Below are 19367 nucleotides of genomic sequence, written 5' to 3' on the forward strand. Positions count from 1 at the left end.
CCAACATATTTTTTCAGGTGGCTCAAGTTAAGGTTTACCATGATTAAATAGACTTTTTTCTAAATGTGCACCACATGTAATCCACTTTATGGAGTAGACATCTCTTGTTGTGCCCTGTTCCAGATGAAGATCCTGTGCACCCCCGAGGCGTTCAAGGTTGCGGTGAACAACATCCCTCTGTTTGAGTTTCGACACAGAGTCCTCGAACTCAACCAGATCAACAGGATCAACATCCTGCACGATGTGGTCCTCACCTACGTCAACGTGGAGACGCTTCCATAGGAGGCAGCGCACTATTACTCAACATGTGTGGTGTGTAGGCTTCATCTTTATCTACATCTTGGAGCTAAATCATTTGTGTATCATTAAGCTTGAAATAAGTGTTTGATTATATTGTGTTTTATTAATAATGACATGAGTTTTTGATGCTACTTTCTTAAAAGATAACCATTTGATACACAAAGCTTACTTTTTCTCTTTGTAAATGAAACTGTTTTATTGTTTACAATACTTTTATAAAATTATATTTCTACTAACTGAGTAATATATGTTTTAATATAAATGATCTGTGTTAATATTTAGATATAAAATTATCATTACGAAGTCTAGTTCAGTGTTTTCATTGTTCATTTTTGACGAGAGGATAAAGAAGAACAGTCCAAAGGTTTGATGAAAAAACCTCTTTCAGAGAACTGTATTTATTAGGCCAACATTAAAATCAGCCATAATAACACTTGCAAAACTGTCAGACTTATCATAGACTACTCATGGTATATATAAAGGAATGAATTATGGCTAAAGTACCCTGATCTTAGGGAGACACCGATAGCAAATGATTTACTCAACCTTACAAAATATCTTCCCAGGTGTTTCATCTAACACTTACCTTATTCCTTAATATATAACCATCTCACTCCTCACACCTTATCTTCCAGTAACCTCCTACTTAAACATCATCCATCACAACTATCTCCCAAAATGTCTCTATAGCTGGCCGGATTTACTTCCAGCCAAGTATCAAATTGTTCAAAGCTTTTAGTAAAAGAGTAAAGAAAGGACCATGTTCCTGTTCCCCAGAGGATGAACCCTTTATATTTTGGAAACTTTATGAACTTGTGTACTCCGTTAGCCTTAATATGAATGTTGCAGGCATGAAACCATATCTCCTAATTCAATTATTCCATGAACATTTCTGAGAACAACCTGGAACTTTAAAGGGGACCTATCATGCAAAATGCACTTTTTGATGTTTTTTAGGGTGCATTCACACCTGCCTTGTATAGTCCGGTTGAATCGAACCCTGGTGCGTTTAGCCCTTATATATACAGTCTATGGTTTAGCCGCTTGGTGCGGTTCATTTGGGTCGGTGTGAACACAGCCCGAGACCTCTTAAGTGAACTAAACAACCGGACTCTGGTCCGCTAGAATAGGTGGTCTCGGAGCGCTTGCTTGCGAACTCTGGAGCGGTTCATTGCTGGTGTGAACGCAGTCCGCACCAAAACATAGGAAGCGTAGTATTTACGTGTCACAAGAACGCGGATATCTTCAAAATCTTGAGCGAAAGAGTCTTTTAAGACATCTGCGGTTGTTTAGTGAAAGAGTGAAGCAGAATGAAGTGTTGAACAGTGTCGTGTAAAGTAAAAATTCTCCGTCAACTACATAAAAGTAAGAACACCTGTAGTCGGTGAAACGCCCCTCCTTACTGCAGAACGTCTCTCATTATATGTTTTTTAACGGACGTTGTCTGATTATAGCGGGCCGCTAGTGTCTGTTGATCTCCAGATTAACAGCAGCATGAGAATAACCTGCCGAAAGTGCCGATGCTCCATGGCGGAGGCTCCGGTAGAAATTGCCGGGATTTGCGTTTTTACCCCCTTAATGTCTGACCAATGGTTGAACAGCATTTCCGAGCACATGACTTGTGTTTAAAGTTTATAGTCCGTTTGAGTTTTGCCCGTGTGAACGCAAACCGAACCTTCTGAAAAATGAAACAATGTAACAAACTGTTGTCTTTAGAAAACGGACTATTAGGTGTGAATGCACCCTAATAAATATATGTCCCCGGTGTGTCAGGGAACTCATGCAGCGTCAGAAAATAAAACCCTCTCTTTTCCTCCGTACCCAAATCTCTAAAAACGGGGCTACAACGGAGCTGATCCAGATTTGCATCCGATATGATGTAATATTGGAAATGTGGACCCACGGCACTATCAGAAAGTTGCTATCAGAAACAATGCCCGACTGTTTTGGACGTAATATGGTCGGTGTTTACATTAGCATCGCTAACACTCAGAGCTAACCTGTACTGGAGAGCATGTGTGTGAAGAAACTCACCTTGTGGTATAACCGGCAAGAGAGAAAGCCTTTGAGTTCCATACTGTTTCAGAAATAATCCTTGATAATCCATTATATGGCTTTTCATCACCGCAGTATTTAGTTAAGACAGTAGCTGCCGGGTCCCGCATGAGCTCAGCCCCCTCCTTTTTTATTTATCAATTCTTTTTTTTTTAAAAAGCTTTATACCCCATATCAACACTTTTGAAACAGGAAATGAAATAGAGGGATATGAGGCATGGCTAGAATGGGTGATCTGTTTGGTATTTTGAGCAAAACACTTCATACTGTAGACATGTTTTTTTATATATTTTTATATATCTGAGACCTATGCTATTACCTAAAAATAGCATGATAGGTGCACTTTAATATTTTTGATTTGATTGTTACTCGCCACCCTAAAACAAATGTTATATTTCATTATTAGTGCCTAATTAGTTAATTGTTGGTTATTGTTTGTTTAATGTTTGTTTGTTTTGGCATGAAATATTGAACCGTGCAGCCTCTAGGGGGTGCTAATGGGACTTTTTATTCCGGTACCAATACATAACGATTTAAAAAAGAATAATTTAAAAAGCCCCGATGAATTATGTGGCCCAAATGCATTTAACATCCATAAACTACCTGTGCTTTCCATGTTACTCTATCTTATTTGTCCTTTTGTGTCTCCCTTTGTAACAAATATGATTCATTACCAGTGTTGGGTGTAACGCGTTACAAAAGTAACGGAGTTACCGTAATATATTACTTTTTGCTGTAACGAAGTAATGTAACGCATTACTAATGAAATGTGGGTAATATATTACCCGTTACAATGCTCAGTAACGCAGTTACAACACATTTTAACCCGAAATTAAATGGTGTTTTGTTTTTTAAGAAGCGAGACATTGCGACACCGGACAAATTGTGCGGGTAGATTAGTAAACCTGGTGTTTACCCTTCAGGCTTCGCGTTGAGATCTTCGGGGAAGTTGAACGTTATGCAATGCAACCATTCAAAAAAGAGAACGTAGCGAAAAATACTAACAACAAATTGTGTCAGGTGCGCGTGACCTGCTCCGCTGCGCGTGCATCATTTCCAAAGTGCTTCCACAGCAGTGACACACATCTGATCTGTGGATAATCATTTATACGAAAATGGTTAAAGCAACCATCACTAAACGCCAGCAACACTGCATCTACTGCAGACAGTAGCGACAGGTCAGATGCGGACATCACGCTACCCTCCGTTGTGGACACTAGCTTACTCCCGCCTGACTCGCCGGCCCCGGAGCAGCAGTCTTCGTCGCCCGAAACTACGCCGCCCCTCTGCGGCCCGCAGGTGCCAGGTATATCTAAACAACTACCCGCCTGTACAGTGGGGTAAGGCGGTCATTTTGCAGCTTGTGGTATAAAAATAGACAATGGCTAGAATATTCATGTGAAAATAGTACCATATTCTGACATGCCTGTACAAATGTTGGGTCAAAAATAATGCATACAATAGCACAGATGCCTTCACCACGAATGGCTACAAAAATATCTCATATCCCAAGCTTATTATCAACGAGCTGATGTTGCAGCTGAAATGTTCTCCAGGTCACAAAGTCAACCTCACATGATGATGTGATACCAGTTTTCAAGAGCAGTAAATATTCTCTTCCCAGCGTATATGATGGGACCAAGGTGATGATGTAGTAGGCTACATGGTTTTAATAATACTTTTGCCTTTCAATGTTTGCCATTTCAAACCATGAGCATGGTTTAAATAATATTTGCCTTGATTTACAATATGTTAAACTTCATTATAGTCCTTGACAGCGGTCTGTAGGCTACTGCTGTATTAACAACGTGTCACATGTTAAGAATTTACAATCAGAATCGAGTATTCAACTAAGCCCTGTAATACAAGTTGTTAGTAGCCTTAAGGGCCTACACAGTTGTTATGCTATACCACATTGCCCTTCACTGGATGCATAATGAGCTGCACTAAACTACATTTTAGCATTTAAAATACCTAGCTATTCTTTTGCGGTTATTTTGGTGAAAGTAACTAAAAAGTAACTAAAGTAGTGTAACTCATTACATTTCAGAGACAGTAATATTGTAATGTAACTTATTACTTTCAAAAGAGAGTAATAAGTAATATGTAATATATTACATTTTGGAAGTAACTTGCCCAACACTGTTCATTACACTTTGATTGTAAAAAACAGAAAAAGAAGAGTAATTGAAACTTGGAATTTATATGAATAAGGCAACTTTTTATTACTCAGTGTACAATACTCATTCAGCATTCATTAACTCAGTTTCTCCAAATATATAATCACATCCTATCTGCATTCAGCCAATAAATAAAGTTTTAAAAAGATCTCTGTGCAAAAAACAAGTGTGCAGTTCACAGTAGGCTATATGAGCGTACAGTACATACACCTGGCATCATCTCCAGTCCTCACGTCTTAGTGTCCAGTCTCCTCTCCACAGACTTCAGCAGCAGCTCAGCGTACTGCTCCAGCAGGGCCAGGGTTCTGTCTCCTTCGCCTTTGACCCCCTGGTCCACAGGGGGCCCTTCACTCTGAGAAGAGGGGGGAGATAAAGAGTCCAGCTCAGCCTTGACCTTGAACAGGGCCTTAGATAGGATGCCCCTGATCTCTGTTTGATCTTCACCGGGCTGCTGGTCGCATTGTATTATCTGGTGAAAAACAGACAGTTTGATTATCAGTTGATTACTATGTGGCTCACAGTTTGTAAGACATAACAAGCACAACACAAAAAGCACACACAGACTGAAAGCTGGTTAAGATGCTCTCCATCGGTTGGAACGCATTTTCTCCTAGGAACAGGTTTTCCTAGCTATATTTGTTTTTTTCAGGTGCTGCGTGCAACATTTGTATAGCTTCATTGTGGATGAATGCTTATGATCTGGCACCTGGTCACTCATTTTTTTATAGTTTGATGGCCAGGAATGTCCCGAACACGGGAAACAAAAGAAACAGGCTGCAGGGTCTCTGCAGCTACACACACCACCAAGCACTTTTAGTTGGTCATAAGTGATGATTGAGAGGGATGATTATACATTGTTTGATTTTTTTAATAAATGTTCCTTTAATTAATATGACATGTTCTGGTTCCTGCTTCTCAAAACTGTTATGTTTCTTGTGTCATGATTTAAATATAATTACGAGTTGGACTCATTTGTTTGTGGTAGGACTTTTAGGACTGAAAAAAGACACTTGAAAACGCCATCTTCGACTTCTCATACATGGGTCATTTTTTATTAAACCATCAATACAGGAAATTATTATTATTATTATATATAGTGATTTTTTTTTAAAGCTTAAGCCTTAAAGGTCCCATGTCATGGCCATTTCCACTGAGCATAATTCCATTGTTGAGGTCTACTAGAATAGATATATATTGTGCAATTTTCCAAAATCAGTTTGGTTTCTCATACAGCATCTCTGTAAACTACGTGTATTCACTGAATTTCACTCTCTGCCTTTAACGGCTCGTTGTAGCTACAATAGCTCCAGCCCCCACCCTCCCTGTGAGCACAGTGTGCTCTGATTGGTCGGGACGTTGTGAATCGCGCTGAGCTCCGTGGAGGTGTGGTTTCCTTGTTTAGCGACAGCGAAACACAGCCAAACTCACCCTGAGCACACACAAAGTCACAGCTGAAGTAAAAACAATAAGTGTGGCTTGATATTGAGTAAGAAAAAGGTTGATAAACGCTGTGAGAATGGGTCTGCAGACAGAATTTCGCCGCGATCCTAACTGTCTGTTATCAGCCTGCAGCCAGGGAGGAGAAATCAGCAGAGCTGCCTGCACTGAGTGTGTGTGTGAGGAAGTCCGTGGATTGGTCAATTTGGACCAATCAGCGGGGGCTTAACGTAACGGCTCCGCGGACGTAACGTAACGGCTCCACGGATTGGTCCATTTAGTTCCGGGTAACGCATGACATCATGCGGTACTCGGAAGAATCAATGGACAGTGACGTATCTCCAACGAGGCGTTTTGGGGAGGTATTTTCTGTGTTAGAGTTTTACTCGCTACAGGGTGTACTTTTGTTTTGACTCTGCAGACTGTTTACATGCATAAAAACCTTCATAACACACAAGGGGACGGGTAATAACCGGAAAAGCATGACATGGGACCTTTAAATACTGTATGTGCATTACGAAACCCAAGTTGCTTGTTTCGACCCAAATCTTTGAATATTTAGATTCCTATAATATTAGACTAATTAGCACTGTACATTATCACACGTTAAAAGACAGAAAATATAATTTAATGCATTAAAAGAAAATAGGTTTTGCAGTGTCTGTTGATGTCCGATGCATTAATGGACTTAGTGTTTCCCCTCTATAATAAATAATGAATGGATTCTACCACCAGATTAAATGTAAAAAGAACAGCATCTATAAAGACAAGTTGACTGAGACAAAATGGTGCATCAAAAAGAGATAACGGATTCTTTGAAATAACACACATATCAACAGTAATATCTATTCAAATATGCAATTCATGACTATAAGAGTAATTTGAAAGTGGCAGCTTTAACAGGCATGAAGTATGCAAGAAATTATCTCTATGTATTCCCCTTTTATCCTCTATCTCTTTCAAATATATAAATGATATCAGGCTCTCATTCTAATTTTCACACGCTCTCATACACACACACACACACACACACACACACTGACTGACCGTAGTGTAGAGCATGGCGGTTTTCCTCAGACTGTTGTGAAGCTCTGTAACAGCCTGCCTACAGGTTTCCAAGGTGATGGAGTGATCTGAGGAGAGAGCAGCAGGAGGTAAATCTGAGAGTTCACAGAGACATGCATACTGTACAACGTACGCACACAAACACACAGTTATCGAGCAAAGTAGGCACACAGTAAGTGTTGAGAAAAAGGTAGAAGAAGCAAGGAAAAGTTGGTATCAGAAAAAACGCTACAGATAAAAAGAAACACTCGAGGAGGCAGCAGTACAAAGGAAGAGACGGGAGCTTTGTGAGCGGTGGAACCGAGAAAAATGATTTTCACAGTTTATATCCTCCGGCAAAGCACAGTTGTAGGTATGAAATGTGGACTGGATATCGCTAAATGTCATTTATGGTTTCTGTGTTGAATGAAATTGAAATGAAATCTGTTGCCTTTGTGAGGAAGTTATCATCCACAGAACAGCAGGCATGCACAGGATGGAGGAGTTATTTTAAGATCCATCTCAAGATACTTGTGTGAGATAAACAATATGAGGCAAAGCTATCAGCAGTAGTGCTTTAGATAACTGAGGCTCTAAATACCAAAGCAGAAAGTTAAATAATGGGAAATGACTGTATTATCATCAAAATAAATGTTTCAATTAGAGGAGGTCATGAGGAGTAAAAGAAAAAAGGTCTGTCCTATGATGAAGTGTGAATATGTTTATGTTTATCCAGTCAGCTGTTTTGATGTTAATTCAGTGTGATTGTGTTCAATGGGATTATCAAGCCTGCTGCAAAAAGTCTTAACTAACGGGTTTCACGATAACATAACATAGCAGGTGACGTTTTTAATTCAAACAAAAGAGTGGAATTCAACATTTCCTACCAGCGTTGATTTAAGTCCTTTGTCAAATGTCCTTATAGGTTGTTATTATATTCAGTCAACTTATCCTGTTTTATTTTTTGTCAAGTTTTTGTTGACTAAAAGTCTAAGCATTTTAAAGGGGCCATATTATGCTCATTTTCAGGTTTAACTTGTCTACTGTGACACTTAATTTACATACAATCGTATCAGCATCTGAAGAAAAACACAAGTTGCCTAATTAAGACTGCGGCTTTGCTTTTCTGAATCGATATGAGAGCCAATCCGCAACCTGGAACCCCTTGTCTTGTCTTACTCATGGAAAACATGAAAAATGAACACTACTTCAACGACCTTTCCTCTGCGGACTCACCAGAGTATTCACAGTGCTGACAGCAGGAGGAGACAGAGACAGGCAGAGGAACGTGAGACAGACAGACAGGCCTGAAGGCAGAGGGCGAGCAGTGTGAAGAGACGCAGTGATGAAGAGGAGGAACGGTAGCGACGGACAGGTTGATAAAAGAGTTCTGTGAAGAAAGACCTGGCTTGGGATCAGCGCTGGATGTGTGGACCTGTTCGGGCACCAGAGGGCACTCTCTGGCCACGGCCACCTGTGATGGCTCTTTAGCACTGTGAAGAGAAATGCCAAAAGTTGTCAGTTTAAAATAAATTCTCAATGAAAATGCAACTAAATGTTTAGAAGAGGTGTGAACAAACATACCTCTCTGAAACTGAGTCTCTCTTCTGCCTCACTGGTAGTAAACTTTGCAAAGAAGGATCCAAACTTAGACACTTAGAGATTCTCTTGCCCAGTCCTGAAGAGAAATAGACAAAATACCCGGTTTAATCTATTTTGAAGTGCCTTACTTTGGAATTTATGCGCCATATGTACAGCATTTGGCTGGCTGACTAACCTCTGTTTCCTGGAGTAGGTGTGATGTCCCCTTCTGGGTATACGGAAGGTGTAAAAGCCCTCACTTGAGTCCCATCGAAGCAGAAGCTGCGGCGAGGGCTGAGAGGCTGTCTGGGAAGCGGGATGCGTGTTGGCGGTAAGTTCTGAGTAAAAGGAGAGGGTGAAACTGCCTCTGTGGGAGTTGGGGAGGGACTGTTTGATAGAGGAAAGGCTGCAAGGGATGATGTTGATGAGATATTAAAGGAGAAACTGGTGACGGGGGACGAGATGGCCAAGGGGGATCCAGTTTCCATCGCCCCATGCGACCTCCTGACCCCGAGCGGGGACGGAGAGCAAGGCGGAGAGCCCGTCTGCCTGACGTCCCCCAGCGAGTTGGAGCGGCTACCTTTGGCCTTGGAGCTGGCGGTGGGCTTCATGTAGGAGTTTGGGGACTTGAGTTTAGGGCTATCCCAGGGCAGGGGGGAGTCGATAGACCGAGGGGACCCAGAGGAGGGGGAGGAAAGGTGGGAGGAAGGCTGGGGATTGTCTTGATCCAGGACAAGCTGCTGAAGTCTCTTGCGCAACTCAATAGGGTCACTAGAGGGCACAGGGGAGCGAGGAGCTAGAAAAAAAAGAGTGAAGATTTGTTTTGACAATTAGAGGCACATTTAATTAAATTGTACAAAAAGTTAACATCAAATGAAAAATATTTTAACATCACATAAATGTATTATTGGCAATTCCAGGTTATAATCCAAAATCAGAGGAACTTCTTTACAGAAAATCCCCATTCAAATAATGTAAATGCACTCTTGCTGCATGTTTAGCTGTCTCACAATGTACAACTAATGGAGGCAATGGAGCTGGTTGTAAATCTAACTGGAAAATTACAGAAATGGCAGAAAATGCATAGCAATACATTTAAACATTGTTGATGAAACTCACGGTCGGAGGCGAGGTTCTGGACAGAGTGTGATTTCTGTAAACATGTGGCTGAGTCCGGCATCAGAGGAGCTTTAGGGGGTTGGTTGGACATCCTCCACAGGTTGGACAATGAAGTCTTTCTCCTCTTCATGGGTCTGAGGACAGGAGAATCTGCCCTGCTGAGAGGCAACACAGCAGCTGGAAGATCACTAAAGAAAAATAAAATGTTGTTATCCTTTTGTGTCTGTAACTGCACTGTAGTAAATAATAAGTGTTCGATTAAGAGTTCCCCCCTGCTGTTGTTTATCTTTATCAATGATGTATCTCTTAGTAATAGCATGAGTGTCAGAAAATGTACTGATGGTAACATATAAGCCTAGTGTGACTTCCACTTATTAATGTTTGAAATGATTATTTTTTGCAGAGAACATTTTGTGCTTTTTTTGTTATCTTTCACATTTATGATCTAAGTCTGCCAAAGTAGCATTTGTCTAAAAATAAACCCCATGGAGCTCCTGGTCCATGTTTTCTTCTTACTTTTGCCCTTCGATCCTGCCAGGGGTTTTGTATTCCATGTTTCTGCTCTGGCTATCTTCCATCAAGGGTCGCACTTTTGACACTGGGGGCTTAGCAGAGCGGCTGCATTGTTCCTTATCGTGCAAATTGGCAAAGAGAGGCACGCTCCTACATAGAGAGAAAGCATTACAGGGTTAGGGAAGTGAGTGAGGTAAAAACACAAGGTATTACCCCACAGTACATCAGCAGAAAAACAGAGAGGTGAAGATCGATGCCACTGTCATGTCTGTACACTAAATTGGAAGCTACTTCCTAGCTTAGCTTAGGTTGCTACAGGGGGGAAAGTCATAGGACAAAATGCTACCTCCGTCCCCAGCTAGAGGATTCTGTTCGTCTGTGATTCTTTCTCCACTGTCTTTGTGAAATAAATTAAAAATAAAAGCAAAATGTTTTTGTTCTCTGCTGTACTAAATGTGCCCGAACCATTACTTTTTGTACTTTAACCTATTGTCATGAGTGGCATTTAAAAAATATTGACAAAATACAAAAACAATTAGTCAGATAATAAATCCTTCATTATTAAGTAACAGTTGAACATTTTAGCAAGAAGTTGAATGGGAATATGATATGAGCAACAACCAGAGGCTAAATGGCTTAGCTTAGGTTAACATGTCTTGGCGCAGTGATTCTCAAACTTTTTTCAATAATGTACCCCCTTTGAAAAAAAAAATTCGGCCAAGTACCCCCTGATCAGCACAAAAAATATTTGTTAGGGGGAACAAGGCTATATAAAGAGGTACAGTACAGCCTTGCACCATCAGTGTCTGATTTATTAAAACAACAACATTGTAACTGAGAAACACTTAAATGCTACATTTCAAATGTTTACAATCCATCACTAAATTCATGGCCAACCAATTTTATTATCATGCAATAACACTAAGACGACATTATTGCATTGAACTGATCTTTTTAATAAGTTGTACTTAAAATGTAGTGAGAAACATGGGCTTGTGCTTCACTGAGGAGCTTTGTCATTCTGACAGGGAGGCAACTGCAGTTATTACTCTTCGTGTTTTGAAATATGTGTAACTCTAGTCTATTAATATAAAACCCACACTGCTCAAACTTCCTTACTTTTCCTAAAATTGGTATATTTATCTATTTTCTTTTTTTTTCATTAACATAAAATAAATCTCACATACCCCCTGCAGTACTCCAACGTACCCCTATGGGCCCGTGTACCCCCATTTGAGAACCACTGTTTAGCAGAAAGACAGGAAACAGCTAGCCATGCCTACCAGCACCTCTAAAGCTCACTTTCTACCACGTCTTATCTCATTTGTTTAACTGTACAAAAGCAAAGAAAATAATAATTTTAGGGAGGGTTATGTGCTGGATTATTTCATCGGCAGGACTAGTTGCCAGGCAACCGGAATACTTCCATGAAGGTACTGGTTAAGGATACTCTGCCACAGACCCCACATTAAATGTTTACACTTTGTTTTTGTACGGATTTAACAAACTAAATATACAATTAAAATGTTTAGATTCAGAGCGCTTTCCTTGTTTCCACTGCTTGTGCTAAACTAAGCTAACTGGCTGCTGATAGTAGCTGTATAATTAGAACACAGACATGAGAATGGCATACCATATGACATATCTAGTGATGTAACTCCCTGCAAGAAAGCAAATAAGCATTTCAAATATGTTCAACTATAATAAATTGCAAAGTCGTTCAAAGTTAAATGTCTTGTTGTACAATCATTTGTAATACAAATAAAAAGTAGACACATTTAGGAACAAAAAACTATTTTCCTACCCAAATGTAATAGCCGGAAGATACAGTAGATAACAATGTGATTTAAACTGACAGCCTGGCTGGATCAGGAGGGTAAACACATGGTTTAGCAGAGCAGTGTGCGTGATTCCACATGGGTTTGTAATTATAGCTGTGAATCCACACTGGGCTGAAGTGGTCAACAGTACCTGTTATTATGTCTTCTGGTCAGGAAGCGTGAAGACATACTGAGCCGGGGGACTCTGCTCTGCTCCACTGTGGACACACGTCAAGCGTCAGAAAACAAAACAGATAATAGAGACAGTGGCAGAGAGAAAGGTAAAACAGACATTGATACAAGATGGAGAAACCGAAAGGCTAATCAGCATGCAAGGTCATTTATAATTCAACATTTTGGAAAATAACTAGCTAAATATTTTAGGAAATAAGCATGTTTGTTTGTTTTTCTGGCCCAGAATAAGATAAACAGATAGATATCAGTCTTATATTTGTAACAACAGCCAGGAGACGTAGCTTAGCCTAGCATAAAGTATGGAACCAAGATGAAACAGCTATTTTGAGTCTGCATGATGTCTAAAAATCCACCTACCATTTCCTTTTAATAAGATATCACATCTGTACAAAAAAGTAAATGACAAAATATCAAGTTGTGTATTAACGGGTTGTTATGTGTTGAACTATTTCTTTTTAATCTTTTCTCGTCTATCTTAGGTAAACTGCATGTGAGTTGTAGGTGTCTCTTGTCTCTTACTCAAGTGGTGGCTCTCTTCCAGAACCCCAATGTTCTGCTTGTGGGGATCTTCTGTGCCGTGGTCAGAAGTCTCGGTCACTTTCCTCAAAGCCTCCTCCATACTTGTCTCTTCTGCCTTCTGCTCCTCTTCCTCCCTCTCTTCATTCTCTTCATCATAGCTGTCTTGGCTCAGAGACTCAACGTCTGCGGAATCTGAAAAAGCAAAAGGAGAGAAAACATCCCTTTTCAAGCCCTCCTTGACCTTGGTACATCTTCTCCATACATACAGCATGTGGGCACAAGATAAACTGTTACAAATGGCCAGACAACACACAGAGGCTTATGCGTTTGTACTATCTGACATATTTCTATCAGGTCTGAAACTGAAAAATCAAATCAAATCCCTCTCAGCGGATATCAGCTTTACTGTAGGTTGAAGAGAGATCATGGCTTTCATTTACATTTAAGCTTTTCATTTTAAATCCAGCACTTGACACACTAAGAGCAGGCATTTCCAACTTGAAAGAGAAATATAGACGGATAAAAAGAAATACTGAAATATAGCAAAGTGTGACTTTGATAAATATATTTAAAATTCCTCAGACACTCGTCAGTTTTATTCATGTTCTCTCCATTAAAGTAAAAAGATAAACTTCCACTGCATGCAGCTATGAGTTGAATTCAGCAATGGTAAAATCCTAGTAAAGATTCGAGCTGTCTTTATAAGAGACACATTCATTAAAATGTTAATTTAAACTACTTTTCAACTTTAATGATGTATCCTATATTTACATGCTTTGGTTTTTAGTAGTAAATTATTTCTTATAAATCTTTCAACTGTTTATGTGTAATGTGTTTTAATATGCTGCTGAACAAAATAATTTACCAAGTTGGGACGAATAAAGTACAACTAATAAAATCAAATGCATATGTGCCCCACTGTCTTTTCCGGTAGTACGACTGGGGGTTGCTAAAGTCGAAAATGTTCTCCTACAGAAGTAGCTTTAACTGCTGTTCACTTGTTGTGCCCTTGTGCCTCCCCTCTATATAGCATGAAGTATTAAAGAAAATAAATTACACTCATTATTTAGTATTGCTTGTTTTTGTTTTGATGCGTTCTAAGGCCTCACCGTCCAGGACACTGTTCTGGCTGGAGCCCCTGCTGTTGTACCCCAGAGAGCAGGCACTGTCCGGGCTACGGCTCTCCTTGCTCCCACTGCGGACCCCTCGTCCTTGCGTCCTGCAGCACTGCTCCTTCACCGTGTAATCACTGACGTATGCAAACAGAGAGAGGTGGAAACAATGAGGAACAGAGGGGAGGAGGGACACATTGAAACCAGGAATAGAAAGGCACTTTTGTTCTTTTTCAGTGTCATTGTGGTCTGAAAGCATGTGTAGGGATTGAGGGATTTACCTGGCCTGCAGACGAGCATCACCCTCGCTCCCCTCACAGTATGGTGCCCCCCCGTCAGCCCCCCCGGTGCCCTTGGATGGATTTGAAGGCAGCCAGGCAGCGTGAGGCCAGGGCCGATGCCTCTTGGCTCTCTCCTCAAACTGCAGCTGCAGAAAATGAGAGGATTAAGACCTTGTGTCCACATAGCGTCTTTTTCTGGCAGACAGGGTGCCGGGCAGAGCCTCATTCCAGCATTTCATTAAACATAAACCCTCCCGCCACTTATTTTAATGATTATTTGACATCTACAGTATATCGTAAACATGTATCATCGATTTGATAAGACGGACTAGCTTTGGACCCTTGCCTTTTATCTATCTATAAAGGCTAATTTATATTAGTTTGACACCGTTTTTTCACCTAGAACACCAACGGAAAGATGCTAACTCTCACACTTTGTACAAACGAGCTTGTCATCACTCAGTCAGACAGCTGTAAAGCGAGGAAGACCATCCACGTACGGCGATTAAACACCTACCAGCGTCGAGACCCAGTGTATTCTGTGCCAATTTGCTAAAACGAAAGGGCTTTCCATCTTTGCTATGAAACAGTCAAAAACAAGCTTTGCCACCAATGTATAGTGTGACGTTCCAGTTATTTTTTAAGTAAGAATTTTAAAACCAAACCACTTGAGAAAAAACTGGGGAACACTCAGAAAAAAGAGGCTAGGTGCATTGCTTTAAGCATGGCGGCAACATGTGGACACAAGCTCTATGCAAGGTAAAACACACACAGAGGTGGGAAGTAACTAATTACATTTACTCAAGTACTGTACTTAAGTAACATTTTTAGATACTTGGACTTTACTTGAGTATTTCCATGTTATGCTACTTTGTACTTCTACTCCACTACATGTATTTAGTACCTTTAGTTACTTTAGCTATTTGGATTAATGATGTGAAATATAAACACTTAAATCAGACTTTAGTTACACCTGGACTAAATTCACAAGCTACCATGCAGTATAACAAGTAATTAAAACGAGCTGCACCTTCACCAGCTTTGATAACACTTTGCTGCATAAGTAATTATGATCAAAACATATCATATATATTATTATGAAATGGAAATGTATAATGAGTACTTTTACTTTTGGTACTAGAGTATATTTGATTGCAGGACTTTTACTTGTTTACAGTATTCCTACACTCTGGTAATTTTAAGTACAAGATCTGAGTACTTTTCCCATCTCTGCAAACACACACACACACACACACACACATACACACACACACACACACACACACACACAGCTACGGATCCATGCATACCATGGGCTCCTGCAGGCTGAACGTGTTCCCTCTCTCACTGTCTGGTGAGCAGTTGGGGTTCTTCTTATGGGAAAAGCTCTCTAGGTGTCTCAGGTCCAGCATGGATTTCACCTTCAGCTCCAGAGCGCATATACGATGAGACCAGCGTCTCCGGGGACGTTTAGAGGGCTCAGACGTGACCTGGTTGACCACTTCCTGCTAGACAGGAGGCACACAGGGGAAGTACACGTTGATACAGTGAAGCAAACATTCTCATTGAAGTAAATGGCCATGGAGCAGTTCTAGGAAATTAAACTTGACTAGTACTAAAAGTGTGAATTTCTCTGCAGATTTACACTGCTTAGATGAGGTTGTGTGATCTACTTTTGAGTGCGCACACTTTGGATTTCACGTTGCTTTTTATCATTTTTAAGGCTCAGCGGGGTATTTCCTCCCCCGGGCGCATCACAGGGGATTTAATCTCATGTGTGGTGGAGTGAACCCTGAGATCCTTAAACCAATTCAGTCCTTCTGAAGTACTGACAGGAAACTAAAAGAGACAGCAGAGCGGCGCAGCAGCTGAACTGTTCATCAACTGTCCCTTCTACATTCTTAAAGCTTGTACTGATTATCATCTCCGCCGGGAGGAAGCCTTGGTAGGATCGTTGGGTTTTGTGTGTGTGTGTGTGTGTGTGGGTGTGTGTGTGTGTGTGTGTGTGTGTGTGTGTGTGTGTGTGTGTGTGTGTGTGTGTGTGTGTGTGTGTGTGTGTGTGTGTGTGTGTGTGTGTGTGTGTGTGTGTGTGTGTGTGTGTGTGTGTGTGTGTGTGTCATTCCAAGGCTAATCATGAATACTACTTGACCCATTAGCCTATTTCTGTCTCTCTAGCTTGTCCAGAAGTCCTTTAAAATATATTTTCTGAGAGAAACACGGGATTGCACGCAGCCCCATCGACTTTAGTCTTTTCAAAATGCAGTAACGAGCTCTGTTCTTAAGTACAGTAAATATCCTGATACCATATTAAACTAGAAAAACATGAACAAATCTACTGATACCAACCATGTTTCAATAATTGGTTTGGAAATGCACAAAGAGGGTTAAGTTAAGTACAAAATGAGCCCAAAATGACGTAAAACTAGAAGATCCATTCTCTAATTGGAGAAAAGAACGTTATGACTATTCTCCAGAAACTCTAATTGTTGCTGTTATTTACAATAACAAAAAAAAGTTTTTATTTTATTTATTACATAATTTACTGACAGCCAGTAGGAGTAGCAAGTTGCGAACACCTGCTTCAGTTAGGAATCTTGTTTCTGGTAGGGATTATTAATTGTTCCTGTCCAGATTGGCACTCCTAAATTCTAGTTACACTACACTCGAGTGATTAAAAACTAGGAAGTATTTATCAAGAAGGAATAAAAAGGGAAACATTGTGTATTGTTAGGTGTTTGGTGCTGTACATGAATAAGATGTAGAAATAACAATAACAACAATTTGGAATACACACACAATTACATTACTGTATATACCCGTATTCAAGTTAAAGTGGCCCTTTTAAACATAGGATAAAACACAATCATTGCACTTTTCCCACTGTGTCATTTAATCATAAGTGGGCCAGTGAAATAATAATAGTCTTGATAATAATTCAAAAGCACTAAAAAGGTATTTTGTAATGTTTGCTATTGTTTTGAATCTAATAAAAGTCTTATCACATGAATAAATCACAAACCTTCATCAGCTCCCAGTCCTGACCTTCATCTGAGCCACCTGTTGTATGAAAGAGAACAATAATCATAAGCTTCCAATAACAAAATACTATTTGTTTGATGTCTGGATTGTCTTTTTTTATCAAACGCTGCCCTCCATAGAGTGAATAAAGGTCAGGATTACTACAGAGAGCAGATACCCTCAAACACAAGGGGTTACACCTAAATGGACAACATGTAGTCATATGGATTAGACATAAGTATTCTCATTCAGTTTTAAATCTGACAGTACCCGAGTCCTTCTCCTCAGAGGAAGTAATGTCTAGACTGAATTCTGGGTCGTCATTTCCTGCTTCGTCCTCCTTCTCCTCCTCATGCTCACTGTCAGAGGAACTGTACACCTCCTGCCTGAATTAAAACCGAAATAAGAGAAGATTATGAACATCCTGAGTAAACTCTCTTAACACTATCATGAAGTGTATGGAATGAATAGATAAAGGTGGTGGTGTGTGTGTGTGTGTGTGTGTGTGTGTGTGTGTGTGTGTGTGTGTGTGTGTGTGTGTGTGTGTGTGTGTGTGTGTGTGTAGGCTAGCATTACCATCCTTGTGGGGACCTGAAACTGTTTACAGTCACGTGTGGGGACTCGCCTCCCATCATTAATTAATTTTAGGGTGAAGACTTGGTTAGGGTTAGGTTTTGAGTTATGGTTGGGGTTTGTGCTTCATGGTTATGATTTGTGTGCACTGGCCTATTGATCTGTGGATGGGTGTTGTAATGTGTGGTTTGTGTGGTATATGAATTCTTAGGTGTTGTTAGTTGTCATTTAATCTCCCCGGGGTGGTGGTGCCCAGTTTCTGTATCCACAGTTTCTCCGCCCTCTTCCTCTGCCCAATAGTCCAGCGGTCATTGGACTCCAGACCTGAGATGATGATGCTGATAGCGGGATGGGACTGAAAGTGATGGACCAGTGGTGTTGTGAAACGATCCTCTCTGATGTTATACAGGTGTTGTTTGAATCGGGTGAGGATGGAATGGCCGGTTTCTCCGACATAGTGTTTATGGCAGGTGGTGCAGGTAATGATGTAGACAACGTTGGTGGTATCTAGGGAAAAGGATCCGAGGGTGGGGAAGCCAGTATGGCTATACTGGTTGTGTATGAATTTTCTGGGGGCGTAGTGTTGGCAGTGGGGTGCGTGTGGTGCGACTATGTGTGTGGAAAATGTAGAGCGTATCAGTATGTTGTGAAGGCTATTGTTTTTTCTATGTGCTAGAATAATCCTGTGGTGGGTGAAGAGTTGGTGTTGTGATTGTAATGTCCGGAAGTTGCGTATGAGGGTGTGATGTAGCCTGGAGGTAGTATGTGAAAAGGTAGAAACCAGGGGGATGAGTCTGGGGGGTTCCGTCGAGTGGGGGTCCGGGTCAGAAGGGTGTGTGTGAAGGCGGATATGGGGTTCCGGGTGGTCCACGGTCCCAGTGGGGGAATGGGAAGGGTCAGGGCAGGGGGGTTGGGGGTGCAAACCCTGGTTAGGGTAGGGGGTGGTGAGGTTAGGGTTAGGATTAGGGGTTAGGGCAAGGGGGTTAGGGTTAGGATGTGTAGGGGGGACTGGGGGTATAGGGTTAGGGTTAGGGACTCTCCCGGAAGTCGGACCTGGGGTGGAGACTGGTTGGTAGTGGAGCGAGTGAGAGCGAGGGAGGCCAAGGTGGAGGTTTTTATCTGGCGGAGGAACCGTTGGGAATAACCTCTGGTGCGGAGGCTGTGAAATAGTGTTTGTGTGGCATGTTCAAAGTCAGAAAATTTGGATGAGGTGCGGTGGAATCGAATTATTTGAGATTTTATTATTCCGGCAAATGTATGTTTGGGGTGATGACTGGATTTATGGAGGAGTGAGTGTGTGTCTGTGGCTTTGAAGTACACTTTGGTGTATATCTTCTTATGTGTTTGGTTGAGTGGTTGGAAAAAGAGTGTTGTGTCCAGGAAGTTAATCTCATCTGCGTGTATGGTGTGTTTGAGTTTTATGGAGGGATGGTGGCTATTGAGGGTGTTGAGAAATAAGGAAAAGGAGTTAATGGAATAGCAGGAGGGTGCATTTGTCCAAGGCCTCTCGCTCCCACTCGCTCATATAGATGTTAGCATATGAGGGTGCAAAGCGTTGGCCCATGGCCGTCCCGTGAATTTGCAGGAAGTGTTGGTTGTTAAAGGTAAAATCATTATTGT

The 19367-nt window shown here is 41.0% G+C and overlaps 2 protein-coding genes across 14 annotated transcripts in view; one reads left to right on the plus strand and one right to left on the minus strand.

The window, feature by feature from the left end:
• The window catches only part of LOC307015991 (uncharacterized protein), a 50818-nt gene extending 50216 nt beyond the window's left edge, over positions 1-602 (plus strand). For 10 of the 11 annotated variants that reach the window (XM_079645023.1, XM_079645029.1, XM_079645025.1 and 7 more), the window contains one exon: positions 124-602. In XM_079645023.1, the coding sequence (XP_079501149.1) occupies positions 124-282 (159 nt within the window). In that variant the 3' untranslated portion in view covers positions 283-602. The remainder of the gene's footprint in view (positions 1-123) is intronic. The other variant, XM_079645024.1, reaches the window with a different exon arrangement.
• Positions 603-4118: 3516 nt separating this feature from the next.
• LOC307017119 (mitogen-activated protein kinase-binding protein 1-like) overlaps positions 4119-19367 on the minus strand; it is a 34822-nt gene continuing 19573 nt past the window's right edge. The window contains exons 20-33 of one of the 3 annotated variants that reach the window (XM_079646622.1): positions 17445-17560; positions 17176-17213; positions 15467-15664; positions 14157-14302; positions 13873-14012; positions 12764-12955; positions 12201-12267; positions 10233-10379; positions 9717-9874; positions 8794-9393; positions 8601-8694; positions 8421-8509; positions 7020-7105; positions 4119-5004 (exon numbers count right to left, since the gene is read on the minus strand). In XM_079646622.1, the coding sequence (XP_079502748.1) occupies positions 4765-5004; positions 7020-7105; positions 8421-8509; positions 8601-8694; positions 8794-9393; positions 9717-9874; positions 10233-10379; positions 12201-12267; positions 12764-12955; positions 13873-14012; positions 14157-14302; positions 15467-15664; positions 17176-17213; positions 17445-17560 (2311 nt within the window). In that variant the 3' untranslated portion in view covers positions 4119-4764. Of the gene's footprint in view, positions 5005-7019; positions 7106-8420; positions 8510-8600; positions 8695-8793; positions 9394-9716; positions 9905-10232; positions 10380-12200; positions 12268-12763; positions 12956-13872; positions 14013-14156; positions 14303-15466; positions 15665-17175; positions 17214-17444; positions 17561-19367 lie in introns of all 3 variants that reach the window. The other 2 variants (XM_079646620.1, XM_079646621.1) reach the window with 2 other exon arrangements.

The sequence above is a fragment of the Notothenia rossii genome (genome assembly GCF_949606895.1).
Source record: "Notothenia rossii genome assembly, chromosome: 8".
Taxonomy (NCBI): Eukaryota; Metazoa; Chordata; class Actinopteri; order Perciformes; family Nototheniidae; genus Notothenia; species Notothenia rossii.